Here is an 18,684-nt window from a genome sequence, read left to right as displayed (position 1 = left end):
TGAGGGGGAAACAGCCCCGGCGTGTTGGAGGGAACAGACCGTGTCTGTGAGGGAAGACAAATCCGGTGTGTGAGGGGAGACAGCCCCAGGGTGTGATGGGGAACAGAGCGGGTGTGTGAGGGTGAACGGCCCCGGTCTGTGAGGGGAGACAGCCCCGGGGTGTGAGGGGGAACAGCCCTGGGGTGTGATGGGGAACAGACTGGGTGTGTGAGGAGAGACAGCCCCGGGGTATGATGGAGAACAGACAACTCTGGTGTGTGAGGGTGAACTGCCGGGGTCTGTGACGGGGAGACAAATCCGGCGTGTGAGGGGGAACAGACCAGCTCTGTGAGGGGAGATACCGGGGTTTGAGGGGAGGCATCCCGGCGTGTGAGGGGAGACAGACCTGGGGTGTGAGGGTGAACTGCCCCGGTCTGTGAGGGGAGACACCGGGGTTCGAGGGGGAGACGGTCCCGGTGTGTGAGGGGGGAGACAGGTCCGGGATGTGAGGGTGAACTGCCCGCACTCCGCCCCGCCTGGGAAGGGAAGGGAAGGAGAAGGTTTGGGGGTGCCGGGAGGCGGAAGGGTTCGCGCTCCCCGCATCCCGCCCCGCCTGGGAAGGAGAAGGTTTGGGGGTGCCGGGAGGCGGAAGGGTTCGCGCTCCCCGCATCCCGCCCCGCCTGGGAAGGAGAAGGAGAAGGTTTGGGGGTGCCGGGAGGCGGAAGGGTTCGCGCTCCCCGCCGCCCGCCCCGCCCCGGCGGGAAGCGGAAGGTTCGGGGTGCCGGGCCGGCCCCGCTCCCGCAGCCATGGTGCGGCCGGCGCGCCGCTGCTGAGGGAGCCGCCATGGGCGCGCTGTGCGGCGGGCTGCTGCTCTGCGGCGGGCTGCTGCTCTGCGGTGAGTCCGCCGGCAGCGGCGAGGGAAGGACGGAGGGAGGGACGGAGCGAGTCCTGGTCGCGGCGCGCCGGGAGCGGTGCCCTCAGGGGAGCGGCAGCGAGGGGCGCCTCAGGCGGCGCCGCCCCCGCGCTGCCCCGAGCCCGGCGCCGCTCCTCGGGGGCTCGGGAGTGCCCTGAGGGGCCCAGTCTGTGTGGGAAATGGGGATGGACCTGCCGGGATCGGGGCATTGTGCAAGTCCCGGCGGGGAAAGGCGGGTGTGGGGGCGAAGCCGCGCCCCGAGAGCTCCGTGTCACTGTCTGCAGAGGGGACAGCCAGAGTGATCAGCTCTGCTCCAGGGACAGGGGGAGAGGGAACGGCCTCAGGGTGACAGCAGCAGGAGTTTCCCTATGGAAAGGGAGCTCAGGGGTTGGAACTGCCCAGGGAGGTTTGGGGTCCCCATCCCTGCAGGTGGCACCTGGAGGTGGCACTCAGGGTGACAAGGTGGGGACAAGGTGGGCGTGGGGCACTCAATGGCCTCAGAGGTCTGTGCACAAACCTGAAAGCCCAGATGGATTTTCTCATCTCTTTGGGTCCACAGTGCCCAGTGGAGCATTTTACCTGAAGGCCCCTCAGGTAGGAAGGACAGTGAGTGAAGTGAGCCTTTGAAGGAAATGTGCTTTTTCCTGGGAATTTACATGCCTACCTCAGACCTCATCCTCAGAGCCAGGACAGCATTTCAGGAGAACTGAGAGGGACTTTGGACAAGGCCTGGAATGGCAGGATAAAGAGGAATGGTGTCCACTGCCAGAGGGATCTTGGGCAGGAATTGTTCCCTGGCAGGGTGGGCAGGGCTGGCACAGCTGTGGCTGCCCCTGGATCCCTGGAATGTTCAGTTCCAGGCTGGACACTGGGGCTGGAGCAGCCTGGGACAGTGGGAGGTGTCCCTGCCATGGCAGGGCTGGCTCTGGGTGGGATTTGAGGTCCCTCCCCACCCAAACCAGTGTGTGATTTGAACTTCTGTATTTGTGATATGCAGTGTTTGATTTATTTGCTGGGTGCAAGGGTAACACTGTAGGATCAGCATCTGAGACAGGTTTTGTTTAAGCCAGGTTCAGATCTCAAAATCTTGCCTGCCAGAGGGTGACTGAGACATGAATTTAATTCATTTCTGCATCAGCCAGGGACATGGTCAGAGGTGATTCTGGGGTGACACAGGGTGACCTTGAAGGTCTGTTCCAGCCCTGGTGATTCTGTGAACCACAGACATGGCAAATGTGTTATTTATCTTGGAGCACCTGCCATCAGGTGTGACTGCTGTGACATTTAAGCACTGCTCTGTTCTGGCAGGGTTTGTTTGCATTGCTCATTTGTGCTGCAGTAATAGGCTGGAATCTTTGCTATTTTAGTCTCAATACCTACAATTATGTAACAATAATTAAATCGTAACAGTAATGGGCTTTTCATTGATACTTTATACTACTTTAGTGTTTCTTTCATTCAGTTCCAAGAAAGGAGAACAACTGAGGTTTTGTTACTTGTGAATAATGCTGATTAATGATACTTAATTATATTTAATTATATGTAATGGCTTTCTTACCTTCAGAGATGCTTCTGGTTTATCTCTGTCAATCCCCACACCCTTGTTATTCCCACAGTGCTCCTGGAACACTGCTTAGAAAAACTGGGTTTGACAATCTCAGGGAGAGTTCATGCCCTGAGTCTTGGGCAGCACCAGCTCAGTCATGCACAAGAAATGTTGGTGTCACAAGGACTTACTGGAAGTCACTGGGGCCAGTAATTTGTTTTGTTGCATAAGGAGGCAGGAGATACATCAGGATTTAAATTAATTTAATTTGGCTCTGGTTTTAAATAAGCATCTAAGGCGAGGCAGAGGCTGCATTTAAATTTTGCATGAGTGAGAAGTGCTGGAGCAAACACTGAAATGTTTTGTTCTGATTCCTCCCACAGTTTCTGGAATGGTCCCAGAGCCACGAAATGCAAGGATCACTTCAGTCAATCTTCACAGCACCCTGCAGTGGGAGGCACCAAGGTTCCCCAAGGGGAACATCACCTACACTGTCCAATACAAGAGGTGGGTCTGGGGCTGGGCTGGCTTTAGTTCACATCCCACAGCTCTGTAGGTTGGGATTTGTGTCCTCTGCAGAGCACAGCCAGGAGCTGTCCCTTTGTTTCAGCTTGTGGGAGGCTTCTCTGCAGAGCTGAGGGCAGGGCAGAGCCATTTTCTGGCCACTCACATCCCAGGCAGCTTTGTCCTGTTTGGTTTGGAGCCACAGGCACATTCTGGCACTGGATGTTATTGGCTGTGGGTGTGGTTTTTCTCTCTCGTGGAACTCTTACCTGAGACTGGTTGTGCTGAGGGTTTGCCCTTCCCTGATCTCTCAGATGCAGCCATCCCATCCCATCCCATCCCATGCCATCCCATCCCATGCCATCCCATCATCCCATGCCATCCCATCCCATCCCATCCCATCCCATCCCATCCCATCCCATCCCATCCCATCCCATCCCATCCCATCCCATCCCATCCCATCCCATCCCATCCCATCCCATCCCATCCATCCCATCCCACCCCTGCCATGGCAGGGACACCTCCCACTGTCCCAGGCTGCTCCAGCCCCAGTGTCCAGCCTGGCCTTGGGCACTCTCAGGGATCCAGGGGCAGCCACAGCTGTGCCAGCCCTGCCCACCCTGCCAGGGAACAGTTCCTGCCCCAGATCCCATCTAATCCTGGGAAAGCCATTCCCTGTGTCCTGTCCCTCCCTGCCCATATAAAACTCCTCCCTGTTCTTTAGAAGCCCCTCCAGGCACTGGAAGGAGCTCTAAGCCCTGCCCAGAGCCTTCTCTTCATGCTTAATTCAGAGGAGATTTTTCTGGGTTCTGTAGCCATGGTCCCTTGATCATTTCTGGGCAGGATTTGATGCAAAGCAGAAAGAATCAAATATATTAAATATTGATCAAGGCCAGGCTGGACCCTGGGGCTGGAGCAGCCTGGGACAGTGGGAGGTGTCCCCATGGCTGGGGTGGCACTGGAAGGGCTCTGAGTCCCTCCCAGTCCTGTTTTCTCTGGCTTTTCCTGGGTGCAGATCCTGGAGCTCTGAGCAAAGTCCCAGTGGGGCAGCAGAGCCCTGCAGTGGCACTGCCTGAGTCTGTGCTGGCTTCTCTGAGCTCCTGCCTGCTGAGTGCAGTGTGACCCTGCCAGGAAAGGGCATTGGGACAAAATTGGGATTTTAATCCCTAAATTTGTAGATGGGTATAAAACCCTTCGTGTGACTCTTACACACACTGGACACATTTTGAGTGCTAATAGTGCATACAGGTAAAACCTTATAAAAGAAAAGACTTATAAAATCAGGCCTTGCTCAGCTAAATTAACTGATTAAATTAACTAAATTAACTGACTAAATTAACTAAATTAACTGGCTAAATTAACTGTTAGCATGTTAAGTTCCCATAAAAAAAACAATGAAAATCAAAAACAAGGAGTGAAAATTAATGTACATAACAATCTATTCTTATAAGAAAAACAGGTTACACCTATAAAAAATAAAAATTCTATCCCATAAGAATCCATAAAAAGGAAATGTAAGCACCTAATAAGGAGAGAGTCTTGACACACAACCACCTTCTAACCAATTAATTAAGTGGCAAAAAAGTACTAACCTATTAAATACAAAGTCTTTAAAAACTATATAAAAGCAGGCTGTAACATTAAATGAGGTTTTAGCCACTAAAACTTTGAAGTTATACCCATTGTTATTCGCCAAATTATTGTATGCCAGCTGCTTGCTGAACAGCTTTAAATGCCTTAAAGCCATTAACCAGCTGTGACTGCCCATCTCCTGTTGGAACCCTGGGCACTGGGAATTTGGGACTTTCTGTGCTGCTGGCACTGACCCCAGAGCTCTGCACTGGGCCTGAGGCTGTGGGGAAGCTCCCAAAATGGAATGGTAGAACTGGGAGTGTGGGTGTGCAGTTTGAATAGAAGTGTGTGATGTCACAGGGTGGGAAATTTAGAATTTGGGTTTTGGAATGTAGTGATATATAGAAGGCAAGGTGGAGGTTTTAGGGCAGAGATTTTGTCCTTATTCTTCACCTTCATTTTCCTGGGTTTGGGTGATATTTTGTGATGGGATAGAAAATCCCCCATTGCAGATCATGGCTGGTTGGTTATTGGGTTAAGAGTAAAAATAATTTCGGTGGCATTTCTTAATTGGACAATTTACCCTTAAAATGCTTTGTAGAGAGAGATTGGGCTGCACTGTTAGTTTGCTAGCTGGCAGTGCTGTAGCACTCACTGTAACATAGATAAGAATTAATAAACACAAAATACCGTCTCACACATTGAACCCCCACCCTGGGGACGGAAGATAAACGTGCCACAGTCAGAACCTCCTGTTGTTTGTGTTCCGTGCAGCACCTACGTGCGTGAGGACAGCTTCGAGACGCTGCGGGCGGGGCTGCGGCTGCCCCGCTGCGACCTGTCCTCGCTGTCGGCCTACGGCGATTACATCGTGCGGCTGCGGGCGGAGGCGGGGCCGCTGCGCTCGGGCTGGCTCAGCCTGCGCTTCAAACCCATGGAGAACAGTGAGCCCTCCTCCAAACACTGCCTGCTCCTCACCCTCTTCCAAAAACACTGCCTGCTCCTCATCCTCTTCCAAAAACACTGCCTGCTCCTCATCCCCTTCCCAAAAACACTGCCTGCTCCTCATCCCCTTCCCAAAAACACTGCCTGCTCCTCATCCTCTTCCAAAAACACTGCCTGCTCCTCACCCTCTCCCAAAAACACTGCCTGCTCCTCACCCTCTTCCAAAAACACTGCCTGATCCTCATCATCTTCCAAAAACACTGCCTGCTCCTCATCCTCTTCCAAAAACACTGCCTGCTCCTCATCCTCTTCCAAAAACACTGCCTGATCCTCATCCTCTTCCAAAAACACTGCCTGCTCCTCATCCTCTTCCAAAAACACTGCCTGCTCCTCATCCTCTTCCAAAAACACTGCCTGCTCCTCATCCTCTTCCAAAAACACTGCCTGCTCCTCATCCTCTTCCAAAAACACTGCCTGATCCTCATCCTCTTCCAAAAACACTGCCTGCTCCTCATCCTCTTCCAAAAACACTGCCTGCTCCTCATCCTCTTCCAAAAACACTGCCTGATCCTCCCCTCTTCCCAAAAACACTGCCTGCTCCTCATCCTCTTCCAAAACCACTGCCTGATCCTCCCCTCTTCCCAAAAACACTGCCTGCTCCTCATCCTCTTCCAAAAACACTGCCTGCTCCTCATCCTCTTCCAAAAACACTGCCTGATCCTCCCCTCTTCCCAAAAACACTGCCTGCTCCTCATCCTCTCCCAAAAACACTGCCTGCTCCTCATCCTCTCCCAAAAACACTGCCTGCTCCTCATCCTCTCCCAAAAACACTGCCTGCTCCTCATCCTCTTCCAAAAACACTGCCTGCTCCTCATCCTCTTCCCAAAAACACTGCCTGCTCCTCATCCTCTTCCAAAAACACTGCCTGCTCCTCATCCTCTTCCAAAAACACTGCCTGCTCCTCATCCTCTTCCAAAAACACTGCCTGCTCCTCATCCTCTTCCAAAAACACTGCCTGCTCCTCATCCTCTTCCAAAAACACTGCCTGCTCCTCATCCTCTTCCCAAAAACACTGCCTGCTCCTCATCCTCTTCCCAAAACACTGCCTGCTCCTCACCCTCTTCCAAAAACACTGCCTGCTCCTCACCCTCTCCCAAAAACACTGCCTGCTCCTCCCCTCTCCCAAAAACACTGCCTGCTCCTCATCCTCTTCCCACAAACACTGCCTGCTCCTCCCCTTCCTCCCAAAAACACTGCCTGCTCCTCATCCTCTTCCAAAAACACTGCCTGATCCTCCCCTTCCTCCCAAAAACACTGCCTGCTCCTCCCCTCTTCCCAAAAACACTGCCTGCTCCTCATCCTCCTCCCAAACACTGCCTGCTCCTCATCCTCTCCCAAAAACACTGCCTGCTCCTCATCCTCTTCCAAAAACACTGCCTGCTCCTCATCCTCTTCCAAAAACACTGCCTGCTCCTCATCCTCTTCCAAAAACACTGCCTGCTCCTCATCCTCTTCCCAAAACCACTGCCTGCTCCTCATCCTCTTCCCAAAAACACTGCCTGATCCTCATCCTCTTCCCAAAAACACTGCCTGATCCTCATCCTCTTCCAAAAACACTGCCTGTTGCTCACCTTTCCTCCCAAAAGCACTGCCTGCTCCTCAGGCACAGCCTGCAGCATGCAGTGCACACTATTCTATGATTTCATGACATTACTTAGTTGTAACACTGGCAGAAAGCAGAGCAGGTTTCCTATCATGGTGTTGGAGGACATTTTCCAATAATGCATCATTTTCTTTTAAAATAAGGCACATTTCTGGTTTCCAGCCAGGGAGAAGTTGTCTTCAAGGAGTCAGACTTCCTGTCTGTCTAAATAAATCCAGTTACTTCCTTATTTATTGCTTTGCCAGGCAAAAAACTTAAATTTTACTTTTTCTTGCTTGAAGAAAGCACCAGTCTCACAGAGAAAGATTAATTTTCAGCCAGGAAATCTTGATTGCAGAGATATAATAATAATAATTAATAATAATTAATTCAGAAAATATTAATTCAAATGTTTTCACTTTTCAAGCTGATGGTAATGAAAGCCCACAAACCCCCACAATAAAACACTTTTCTAGGGTGTCTGCTCAAGCCAGACAGATGTTGTGGCAGTTGGGCCCAGGAGGAGAAGTGAGTGGTAGCCATGGAAATGGTCCTTCCTCTCCTGGAGTCACCACAGCTGCCAAAAGGGAACTGGGTTGGCTCAGAGGGTGTGGGAATGGAGCCTGCACTGGTGCCTGGGGTTGAACTGCAAAAACAAAATCCCTTTGCAGAGCAGTGGTGTGAGGAAAGGATAGGTTTATTCAGGTTTATCCAGATTTCTGCCTGATCCAGGACAAGAAATAACTTTCTTGTAATACATTATTGTCCTGGTGTGAGGGACAGGTGTCTGCCAGTAAGGGCAGGAGCTGCTCTTGGAAATGGAGAATGGAAACCCCCTCCCTCCAAATTATTATTATCATTGTGAAATTAAGGAGCTCTCAGGCAAAGAGATGGGAATTAGGAATAACAGTTCTTTCCTAGGAAAATTAAAATAGCAATGCAGTATTACACAGAACAATCCCAGCCCTGCCAGAGTCAGAATCCAAGCTGACACCCGTCAGTCAGTCAGGGTGTTGGCACAGTCCCATTCAATGGTGGCTGCATCCTCCTGCAGGGGCAGATGTGGTTCAGCTGGAGCAGTGCTCCTGGAGAAGGTGCAGTTTCCTCTGAAGCTCCAGGGATGATGTGCAAAGGTCTGGTTTTCCTCTGGGATCCAGTGGGAAGAAGGTTCCTTGGTGTCCCAAATGTCAGTTTTTATCTGGGTAGGAAAGGCTTGGCTCCTCCCCTGGCTGGAGCATCTCCCATGGGATGATGGAATTTTATCAGTCATGCCCTGGGACTCAGTGGCCATGAACAGGAGATATCTCCTGGAGGGAGGATGGGCTGTGGGAAGATAAAGATGATTGCCCAGCTGGTTTAAAGATGGCCCATGAGCAGATAATGTGTGCCAGGAGATAAGGAAATCACTATTTTACCTGGCTTCAACAGTTGGTGATAAAATACACATTTTTGGCCACATCAACCCAACACAATTATTTTTAAGGTGACTTCTAGGCTGGATAAAAATGTGCAGCTGAGAGAGCTGAAGCTGAATTCCTTCCTGTCCCTTGTGCAGCCACCATTGGCCCCCCTGAGGTGAGGCTGAAGTCGGAGTCTGGGGCCCTGCACGTGGATTTCTGGGGGCCCCTGGCTGACAGGCCAGACAGGTGGCACCTGAAGCAGTACTATGGCTCCTGGAAGTACAGGATCCTCTACTGGAGGAGAGGCAGCACAGACACACAGCTAACCTCTGCTCCCCAGGTATGGGCATTCCCTGACCTTCATCTCTGCTGCTCCTGGGGAACACAAACCTGGGAAATCCTGGGAGCTCCTGGAGGGCCTGGCACAGCCTGGGAGAGCTGGGGGTGCTCACCTGGGCAGGAGAAGCTGCAGGGAGAGCTCAGAGCCCCTGGCAGGGCCTGGAGAGATCCAGGAGAGCTGGAGAGGGGCTGGGGACAAGGCAGGGAGGGACAGGACACAGGGAATGGCTGCAGAGTAGGGTTTGATGGGATATTGGGAATTAGGAATTGTTCCCTGGGAGGGGCTGGGATGGATTCCCAGAGCAGCTGTGGCTGCCCCTGGATCCCTGGAATGTTCAGTTCCAGGCTGGACACTGGGACTGGAGCAGCCTGGGGCAGTGGGAGGTGTCCCCATGGCAGGGCTGGGATTAAATGGGATTTAAGGTCCCTCCAACCCAACCCAGTCTGGGATTGTGTGATTCTAAGAGTAAAAATGGATCTCTACTAATTAAAATTAATCAAGTGTGGTCACTAAAGCTGGGACTCAGAGCAAAGCAGGAGCTCTGTAGTTGATGTGTAGTTACACAGCACCTTGGACAGAGTTTTCTCTTTCCATAATTATCAATAACTCTGGTTTTCCCCTCTTAGTGGGACTTTGGGCTTTTTACCCCCAAAAATATCTGAAAATGGATCACCTGGAGCCCTGCAGTTTGTATCCACTGCAGTTCCCTTTCTGCCCCTCAGGGAAAGCTCCTCCACAGGCAGTTGTGCTCCTCCATACACAGTGCATGGAGAAAGATCATTAATCATGTATTAATTACAGCATTATGGCCTCTATTTCAGGCAAGCAGGAAGCCCCTGACCAGCAGACCCCAGTCACAGTTAATGAGAGCTTTGTACATCAGTGCAATTTTATATAATGGGACTGCACCATGTGGAATTCTGGTTTAGATCTGTGTAGTTCTGTTTTAGATCTGTGTAATTCAGGTTTAGATCTGTGCAGTTCAGATTTAGATCTGTGCAGTTCAGATTCAGATCTGTGTAATTCAGGTTTAGATCTGTGCAGTTCAGATTTAGACCTGTGCAGTTCAGATTTAGATCTGTGTAGTTCAGATTTAGATCTGTGTAATTCAGATTTTGATCTGTGCAGTTCAGGTTCAGATCTGTGTAGTTCAGATTTAGATCTGTGCAGTTCAGATTTAGATCTGTGTAATTCAGATTTAGATCTGTGCAGTTCAGATTTAGATCTGTTACCTGCACACTGCTTTGTTGTTCCAGAAAAGGAGGAACTTTTCCATCATTTCCCACCCAGCAGCCTGGTTCTCCATTCCCCAGCTCCTGAGGAATCCCTGCATTCCTCAGGACTCACCAGAGGAGCAGAGCTGCAGTTTGAGTCTGTGCTTGCAGCACTTCCAGTCTGGGACATTCCCTGGGATCAGAGAGGCAGCAGCAAATCCATCTGCTCAGCCACCTCACAGCTCTCAGAAACTCTTTCTCCCTTCCTTCCTGGAATCCTTCCTTTCCTTCCTTTCCTTCCTTTCCTTCCTTCCTTTCCCTCCCTCTTTCTCTCTTTCTTCTCTCTCCCTTGGTTTTGTCTGAATCACAGGGTTGGGAAGGCTGGAAGATGCCCCTGTGGTCATCAGTCCCAGCCATTGCCCAGCACCCCTGTTCAGCACTAGCCCATGTCCCCAGGTGCCACATCCACACATTTTTACCACTTCCAGGGGTGGGGCTGCACCATTTTCTTGGCAGCCCATTCCAGGGCTCAGCAGCTTTTCCAGTGAAGACATTTTTCCTGATATCCAATCTAAACTCCCCTGGCACAACCTGAGGCCTTTTCCTCTTGTGCTGTTCCTGCATCCCCCTTGCTCCCTCTCCAGTTAATTGTGTTTGTGTGGAGCTCCTGGCTGATCTCATTGTTGGGTGACAATTTCTGGCTGCCACCAGATCTCATTTATCATCCCTCATTAGCCTAAATCTTCATTAGTGCTGCTGGAAACAGCCCAAGGGTCAGAGGTGTGGATGTTCTCACAGTACAGCTGGAGTTGTCATTCCTTGGTTGTTCCTTAGCTAATTCCATCCTAAGTCACTGATCTCACACTTTGATATTTCTGTTTTCTGTGTTTTCAGGTAGCTCAGGTGGAGACCCAGCACAGCTCTGAGATCCTGGCCCAGCTGGAGCCATGGACAGTTTATTGTGTCCAAGTGCAGGCTGTGATTCCTGAGTTGAACAAGACAGGGCAGCTGAGCAGGGAGCTCTGTGAGCAAACAACCCATAATGGTAACGTGGGCAACTGGGAATGATGGACTCACACACTGGGGTGACTGGGAGGGACCCCAAACCCACCCCAGCCATGGCAGGGACACCCCACTCACCAGGCTGCTCCAGCCCCAGTGTCCAGCCTGGCCTGGGGCACTGCCAGGGCTGGGATGTTCCACTGAGAAAGAGAGAATTTGAAAATAATGACTCAGAAATGAATAATGAGAGTTTTTGTTGGAACTCTGAACTTTCTGTGCTTTGTGGCACTGACCCCCAGGGGAGTGCTGCTTTTGACCTGAGGGCTTGGAGAAGCTTCCAAAATTCAGTGATGGAGTTGGGATCACTGGTGTGGAGTCAAATAGAAGTGTGTGATTTCACATGGGGAGGGTTTGGAATTTGGGGTTTGGAATGTAGGAATGGGTGTGGGACAAATGGAGGTTTTGGGCTTTGGCTTCTCCCTTCTTGTTCTTTCTTCTTGGTGTTAGGGGATAGTTTTTAATTGGAGAGAAAATCCACACTGCAGGTCACAGCTGTTTGATCATTGGGTTAAAAGCATAAATAATACAGAGGTCAGCTTTTAATTGGATAGTTGGACCTTAAAAGGCCTTGCAAGGAGCAAGACCCAGCTTTGTTTTCTCAGTTTCAGCTTGTTAAAGGTGCTGCAGCACTCACTGTACTTTAGATAAGAATCAATAAACAACTGAGTCCAAACACAAAATTCCATCTTTTGAGCCTTTAATCCCAACTCCAGCAGAGGAAAAAGAAAACAAAATAAATTTAAATTGTTTTTTCCCTTATCTCTTGCAGGTGTAACCCCTGTGTGGATGATTGTGACTGTTCTGGTGGGATCCATGCTGGTCATGGTCACAGCTGTCACTGTTTGTTTCTTCTGCGGTTTTTATCTGTACAGACTCACCAAACATGTTTTCTGCCCTTCCTACATTTTCCCACAACACTTGAAAGAGGTTTGTGTTCTGCCTAACACATGAAAATCAGCCTTTCCAGCAGAGCCATTTGTTTTTTCAAGGCTCTCAGTGCCAAAACATTTAAAGCTTCTTTTGTTTTCGTCCTTTCACTGGCACCTTGATGGTCAGTGATCTGTAATTTGTAATCACCAGCTTTTTATGGCTCAGAAACAGGATGGGTTTGTTGGCTTTGGAGTGAGAGAGCAGCAGGTGTCACCTTCAGTTCCTCATTTAGCCAGTGGGCAACAGAAATCTCTGTCTCTCCTGCCTCCTTTTAGACTTAAACCAGCTCCTTTTTCTCCTGCTCATGAGTGTAATGATGAGTTTTAACTCAGAGAAGTGTCTGAGCCTGCACTGGGTCAGCTGTAGCAGAGCAGAGCTGTCCCTGGGCTAAGGAAAGTCCCTGGCCATGGAGGGGAGGATGGGATGAGCTTTGGAGCCCCATCCAACCCAGACCATCCTGGGATCTGTGATTCTGTGGAGTCTGGAAATCCCAGCTCAAGGGAGAGCAGTGACAGCAGCCATTGCTGCCTGTCCCTGTCACACAGGCAGAGGACAAAGCTGCAGCAGAGTCCCTTCCCAGAACAGGGATGAACAGAATCCTGTAGCCAGCTGTGCTCTCCTGAGCTCCTGCAGCTCCTCTGGGTGTTCATTTTCCCTCCTTGCAGCTCAGCACCCCCAGCTTTGCAGCTGACTTTGGCTCCTGCTTCAGGCTGAACGTGCTCAGCACCAGGAGTGTCATAGAATCCCAGAATCCCAACTGGTTTGGGATGGAAGGGATCTGAAATCCCACCCAGGGATCTTAAATCCCAGCACTTGCCCTGTCCCAGCTGCTCCAGCCCCAGTGTCCAGCCTGGCCTTGGGCACTGCCAGGGATCCAGGGGCAGCCACAGCTGTGCCAGCCCTGCCCACCCTGCAGGAACAATTCCAACCCCAGGTAGAAAAGGGTCTGGTAGTGAAGATATTTGTGCAGATTTTTGTATCTACAGTGCACAGCACTCCTGACACAGCAGCTGGTTCTTACTCCAATCTGAGGGCAGCAGGATGAGCAGAGGTGGAGCAGCTGTGGGAGGACAGGCTGGGAGAGCTGGGACTGCCCAGCCTGGGCAAGGAGAGGCTCTGGGTGAGCTCAGGGGGGCCTGGCAGGGCCTGGAGGCTTCCAGGAGAGCTGAGGAGGGACAGGGGACAGGAATGGAGGGACAGACACAGGAATGGAGGGACAGACACAGGGAATGGAGGGACAGGACACAGGGATGGAGGGACAGACAGAGGGAATGGAGGGACAGACACAGGGAATGGAGGGACAGGACACAGGGATGGAGGGACAGACACAGGGAATGGAGGGACAGACACAGGGAATGGAGGGACAGGACACAGGGAATGGAGGGACAGACACAGGGAATGGAGGGACAGGACACAGGGAATGGAGGGACAGACGCAGGGATGGAGGGACAGACACAGGGAATGGAGGGACAGACACAGGGAATGGAGGGACAGACACAGGGATGGAGGGACAGACACAGGGAATGGAGGGACAGACACAGGGATGGAGGGACAGACACAGGGATGGAGGGACAGACACAGGGATGGAGGGACAGACAGAGGGAATGGCTCCCACTGCCAGAGGCAGGTTTTACAAATCTCTGTGAACTCCTTCCCCTACACCAGTCACCATTCAGTGTTTGTCCCCAATCAAAACTGTTTGATATTTTCAAGTCTCTGTTCCAAACAAGACTTCTGGGGTTATTCTTGACAGGCACTTCCACCTTGAATGAATATTGTGGAGGATGTGACACAGATGTTTAAGGCCTGAGAAAGCTCCTGGATGTGAGCAGAACATCCCAGAGTTGTTTAATAACCCCAGTGTTTCTGAGCTGACAGGATGGGACAGCTGCAGAGATCTAATCCTCCCCTCTCTTTGTTCCCAGTTTCTGAGCAAACCTCCCAGTGCTGCACAGCCTTTCCCTCTGCCACAAGAAGAGCTGCTGGTTTATGACAGGCTGAGTGTGGTTTCCCAGGAATCCCAGAGTGAAGGGAGTGGGGCTGAGGCCAGCAGGACCCCAGAGCACCCTGAGGACTCAGGAGAAGCCTGAAGCTCCCCCTCATCCTTCCCTGGCAATGAGAGCAAAAGGACTTGGGGGTTTATCCACTGCTGCCTTCAGCAGGAAATCCCACAGACAAACACGTGCTCACAGACTTTGGACAAAATCATTTTATTTTTTTAAGTACAAGAAACTTGGCTCCAAATGAAGAATTCAAAGATCCATAACTTTTGCCACTGTTGGTTGGGAGTTGTAGCAATTCTGGCACTGATTTTGATTTTAAAAAGCAAATGTCATATTTTTATATAACACTAATTAATTTAACTTTGATGGACTATTTATTGCAAAAACTAATCAAAATGTTTATAAAAGAAAATAGTATTTTGTAAGGAAAGACCTGATCTGGTTTATTTTTTCTAATGAGAAATGATGTGTTTTTAAGGATGTCCCCACTGGCATCATCTTTGTATGGAATTTATTCTTCCCTGCTTCAAAGTTGTGAATTTTTAGGGTGGGATGAACTGATGTCTGTGGGAACCTTGGCAGCTGAAATGAGAATTAAATTAGGTTCATTTGAATTATTTGATGCGTATTCTGAATTTATTAAACCCAGGGACTGTGACTCCCTGCACAGGTGGGTAAAGGCTGCAGGGGTGGCACAGGGCGTTCACTGGGTCTGTGTGTTCCTGCACCAGAGTGAGGGAGAAATTGAATTCTGTCACCAGAGGAACCTTCCAGGAGTGAAGCTGTGTCTCAGCTTGATGTGGAATTACAGTTCTGGGGGTTGTTTGTCCCTTGATGAGTAAATATCTCCTTTTTGGGGACAGGGACAGGAGAGAGGGAACAGCCCCAGGCTGGGCAGGGCAGGCTCAGGGTGACAGCAGCAGGAATTTCCCCACGGAAAGGGAGCTCAGGGGCTGGAACTGCCCAGGGAGGTTTGGGGTCCCCATCCCTGCAGGTGGCACCTGGAGGTGGCACTCAGGGTGACAAGGTGGGGACAGGGCACAGCTGGCACTGCAGGGGCTGGGGGGGATTTTCCTGCCTCAGGGATTTGGGATTCTGTGGAATCTGTACCTGGTTTTTCCACACTTTTTAAATTTTGATCAAATTCTGCTTTAATGGGGAATGTGGAATTTACTGAATTGATTTTTTTGAGGTGTTTTGTTCCATTGGTGCTTTTCTCCACCTCTCCCCAAGACTGCTCTGGGATCCCCAAGGAACAAATCCAGCTCCCTGTGTGTTCCCTGTCCCTCCTCCCACAGCATCAACTTCTTTCTATATTCTCTTTTCCCTCCTTTTCCCCCTTTTATTTTGGCTTTCAGAGTGGCAAAATGCCCCCTGCACATGGAGCTGAGGAGGGGCTGGGGATTCCCTGGGTGCTCCTGGGGCTCTGCACAGCCCAGCCCAGCCCAGCCCAGCCTGGCTGCAGCCCTTCAGCTGGGGCTGTGCTGGGGGCAGGCAGGGCCCAGCTGCGGTCAGAGCCAGGGGGGTCTGAGTCCTGCAGACAGAAATCAGAGAGCAGGGATGGAATTACAGCCTTGGGTGGACTGAAGCACATTAACCCACTCACACATCAAGTGAACAGTTAAGCAGAAGTCAGTCAGTGATTTTAGGGTGAGCTCTGGTGCTTTTAGTGAGTGAAAGGTTTCAGTGCAGAGCAGCAGAGCGAGTTCCAGTGAGGGCTGGAACACACTGAGATCTGCAGGGAGGCTCCAGGCCCACAGCTGTAGGCAGGACTGAGACACAGCAGAGCTGCAGGGAGAATATTGCTGACATTTCTCACATGGAACAAGACAGGTTGTGTGTGCAGCTCTGTACTAACCTGGGGTGCTGAGAAACCAGAATTCCAACGGGCTGAGGAGTGGTGGTGTGAGTTTGTGTCTGAGCTTGTGGGGAAATCCTGAATAAGAGAGAACTGGGAGAGTTGGTGCTTTCAGCCATTCTGGCTTCCAGCCTTTGGCTTGTTGCTGCTGCTTTGCCATTGCTTTGCCATTGCTTTGCTATTGCCTTGGAGACTGATGTGCCTTGTAATAAATAACCTTTTTTATCAGCTGCTTTGCTTATTTAGAAGATAACCTGGCAAAGCAGGAGCCAAGAGCTCAGAGCTGGAGCCCTGAGCTCTGGAGGTCAGAGAACCTCACACACAGGTACAGGCTCAGTGCTGAGGGAAACCAGGGGAGAACAGAAACCACAGCTGTGGCTGCTCAGGGACACTGGGAGCTTCCATGGAAGCAGGAAAGTGTCTGCACAGGCCCAGCGTGCCCAGAGCAGCTGTGGCTGCCCCTGGATCCCTGCAATGTTCAGTTCCTGCTGGACACTGGGGCTGGAGCAGCCTGGGGCAGTGGGAGGTGTCCCTGCCCCGTATTCCAGGATTTAGGAGCTGCTAAAATCCCACCAGATGTGTTTTTTTCAGGCTGACTTGTGCTTTGTTTTTCTTCTTTTTGCCCCACACCCAGGAAAGCTTTTGTAGGTGAGAAGCCTCTTCCTCAGCCAGAGCTCCCTGAGAGCCACAGCAGGAGCCAGCCTGGGGACAAGGGCAGCCTCTGCTGTCCCCACCCGGGCTGGGTGGCCCCACAGATCCCCCAGGAGCCTCACAGACAGTAAATAATTTAGAGCACAGCAATAAGTTAGAGGGAAGCAGCAATTCAGAGGAGAGTTTACCTTGAGCTGAGCTCGTGGACACTACAGTGACAATAAATCAATAATCAGGTGAACTTTAACCATGTGCTGATGTAAACTGAGAGTACAGAGGGATGCTGGAGGCTGCTCCCTCTGCTACAGCGTGTTCTGGCAAAGCCAGCAGGAAAACAGAACCCTTGGAAGGCCTGAAATGCAAAAAGTGGAATGGTTAAGGAAAAGGCAAGTGGGGAAAACTGAAGGAGAAGGGTCTGAGCTTGTGGTCAGCAAAACAGATTCCAGAAGAGGCCAATGAGAAAGGATCAGGAGTTCAGAGAATTCTGTAAGGGAGTGGAGGGAGAATTTCACTGAGAAAGAGAAAGCAGAGCCCAGGCCACCCAAGGGGTCAGGGACACAGTGACCCCCAGCTCCACATTTTTATCTCTCCCTGTTGGGAACTTTGGGGTCTGCCCTGCCCAGCAGGACCTGGAGGTTCTGAGCCCCAACCCAGAACGATTCCCACTGAGCAGCAGAGCCAGAGAGGCTTTCAGAAACATCCATGCCAAGCTCTAGAAAAGCTTTTAAATTGATTCTTAACCAGAAACACTTGTGCTTGTAAGTTCATGATTCTTTTTTTTTCTGAGGTAGATTGGGAAAGAGCCATTATCACCTGGCAAAATGTCATCTTTTAGGATTCATCATCCTAGAAAATTATTTTTGAATAAGTGGGGTGAAGAGCAAGGCTCCTTCCCTTGAGATTGTGCTGCTGTGCAAAGCAGGGCTGTGAAGAGCTGCTTTACAGGAAGAACTGTGAATAATGCCCAGGCTTTGGGCCACCTGTGTGCAAATACTGGAAATATTTCTTCCTTAGGGACTGGAGTTCTGCAGTTCCTTGTGCATTGTCTCAAGCCATTACTGCTTGAGAGGTGTGGAATTAAATTACACTGAGGGCAGGGAATGATGATGGCACCACAGAGAGAGAGGAGATGGCCCTGGGGAAGCCTGAGAGAGGAAATCCTCACTGCAGCATCACCAGTGAACATCACCCAGGATTCCCCATTGCAGAAAGCACCAAAGAATCTGAAAAACAACTTCCAGTTCTTCCATTTTCCATCAACTCTGCCACCACGTCACTCCAATCTCCTCCCCAGTTTCCACTCCCTCCTCTCTGCTCCTCTGGTTCTGTGACAGTTTTTGAAACCACGTTCAGTTCCTCAGAGAGGGACTTTTCCCATCTGGGTGAGTGTGGTGAAAAGGTGATGGAAATCCCAGGATTTCCAGTGGGTTGGATTTTCAGCCATGCTGAGCTAAGGGTGAAACCAGCTCTGGAAGGTCCCTGAAAACAAAGCAGAACTCCCTGATCACTGTGAAATTCCAGCTGGGAGAGGAGAAGCTGCAGGGAGAGCTCAGAGCCCCTGGCAGGGCCTGGAGGGATCCAGGAGAGCTGGAGAGGGGCTGGGGACAAGGCAGGGAGGGACAGGACACAGGGAATGGCTGCAGAGTAGGGTTTGATGGGATATTGGGAATTAGGAATTGTTCCCTGGGAGGGGCTGGGATGGATTCCCAGAGCAGCTGTGGCTGCCCCTGGATCCCTGGAATGTTCAGTTCCAGCTGGACACTGGGACAGTGGGAGGTGTCCCTGCCATGGCTGGGGTGGCACTGGGTGGGATTTAAGGTCCCTCCAGCCCAAACCAGTCTGGGATTCTGTCACTGTCTGGGGAGGCAGAAATCTCTCTTCAGCTCAGTTTGTCCATTTCTCAAATGTTCATTGAGTGCTGCAGTGACCATTAAATGCAGTGTCAATGTTGCAGCCTCTGAACTGGGGCTTGGCCTCAGCTCCCTTTTGCCAGCCACGAGTTCTGATCACAAGATTTAAGAGCTCCTCTTCTCTTTTTTTGTTTCATATTTTCCAAGGGCCTGCCCAGCTGCAGGCTGGGAGGTCGAGTCAGGTGTTCACCTTTCACTTCCCAGCCCCTCAAACA

General features: G+C 51.0%; 1 protein-coding gene across 1 annotated transcript; it reads left to right on the top strand.

Moving 5' to 3' along the window:
- Positions 1 to 602: 602 nt before the first annotated feature.
- Positions 603 to 14,667, top strand: LOC130252014 (interleukin-10 receptor subunit beta-like). The gene is made up of 7 exons (XM_056489139.1): positions 603 to 874; positions 2,822 to 2,945; positions 5,289 to 5,458; positions 8,657 to 8,841; positions 10,950 to 11,100; positions 11,887 to 12,044; positions 13,973 to 14,667. The coding sequence occupies exons 1-7, from the start codon at positions 823 to 825 to the stop codon at positions 14,135 to 14,137; spliced, it is 1,005 nt and encodes a 334-aa protein (XP_056345114.1). The 5' UTR covers positions 603 to 822; the 3' UTR covers positions 14,138 to 14,667.
- The last annotated feature ends 4,017 nt before the right edge of the window (positions 14,668 to 18,684 follow it).

The sequence above is a fragment of the Oenanthe melanoleuca genome, chromosome 1 (assembly GCF_029582105.1).
Source record: "Oenanthe melanoleuca isolate GR-GAL-2019-014 chromosome 1, OMel1.0, whole genome shotgun sequence".
NCBI lineage: Eukaryota > Metazoa > Chordata > Aves > Passeriformes > Muscicapidae > Oenanthe > Oenanthe melanoleuca.
Note: the sequence above shows the minus strand (reverse complement) of the source record. Positions and strands in the feature narration are given on the sequence as shown.

Coding starts and splice junctions, on each gene's coding strand:
- LOC130252014 (XM_056489139.1), top strand. CDS start 823: ATGGGCGCGCTGTGCGGCGGGCTGCTGCTCTGCGGCGGGCTGCTGCTC. Junction 875..2,821: donor CGGCGGGCTGCTGCTCTGCG/GTGAGTCCGCCG, acceptor TTCCTCCCACAG/TTTCTGGAATGGTCCCAGAG. Junction 11,101..11,886: donor TGAGCAAACAACCCATAATG/GTAACGTGGGCA, acceptor TATCTCTTGCAG/GTGTAACCCCTGTGTGGATG.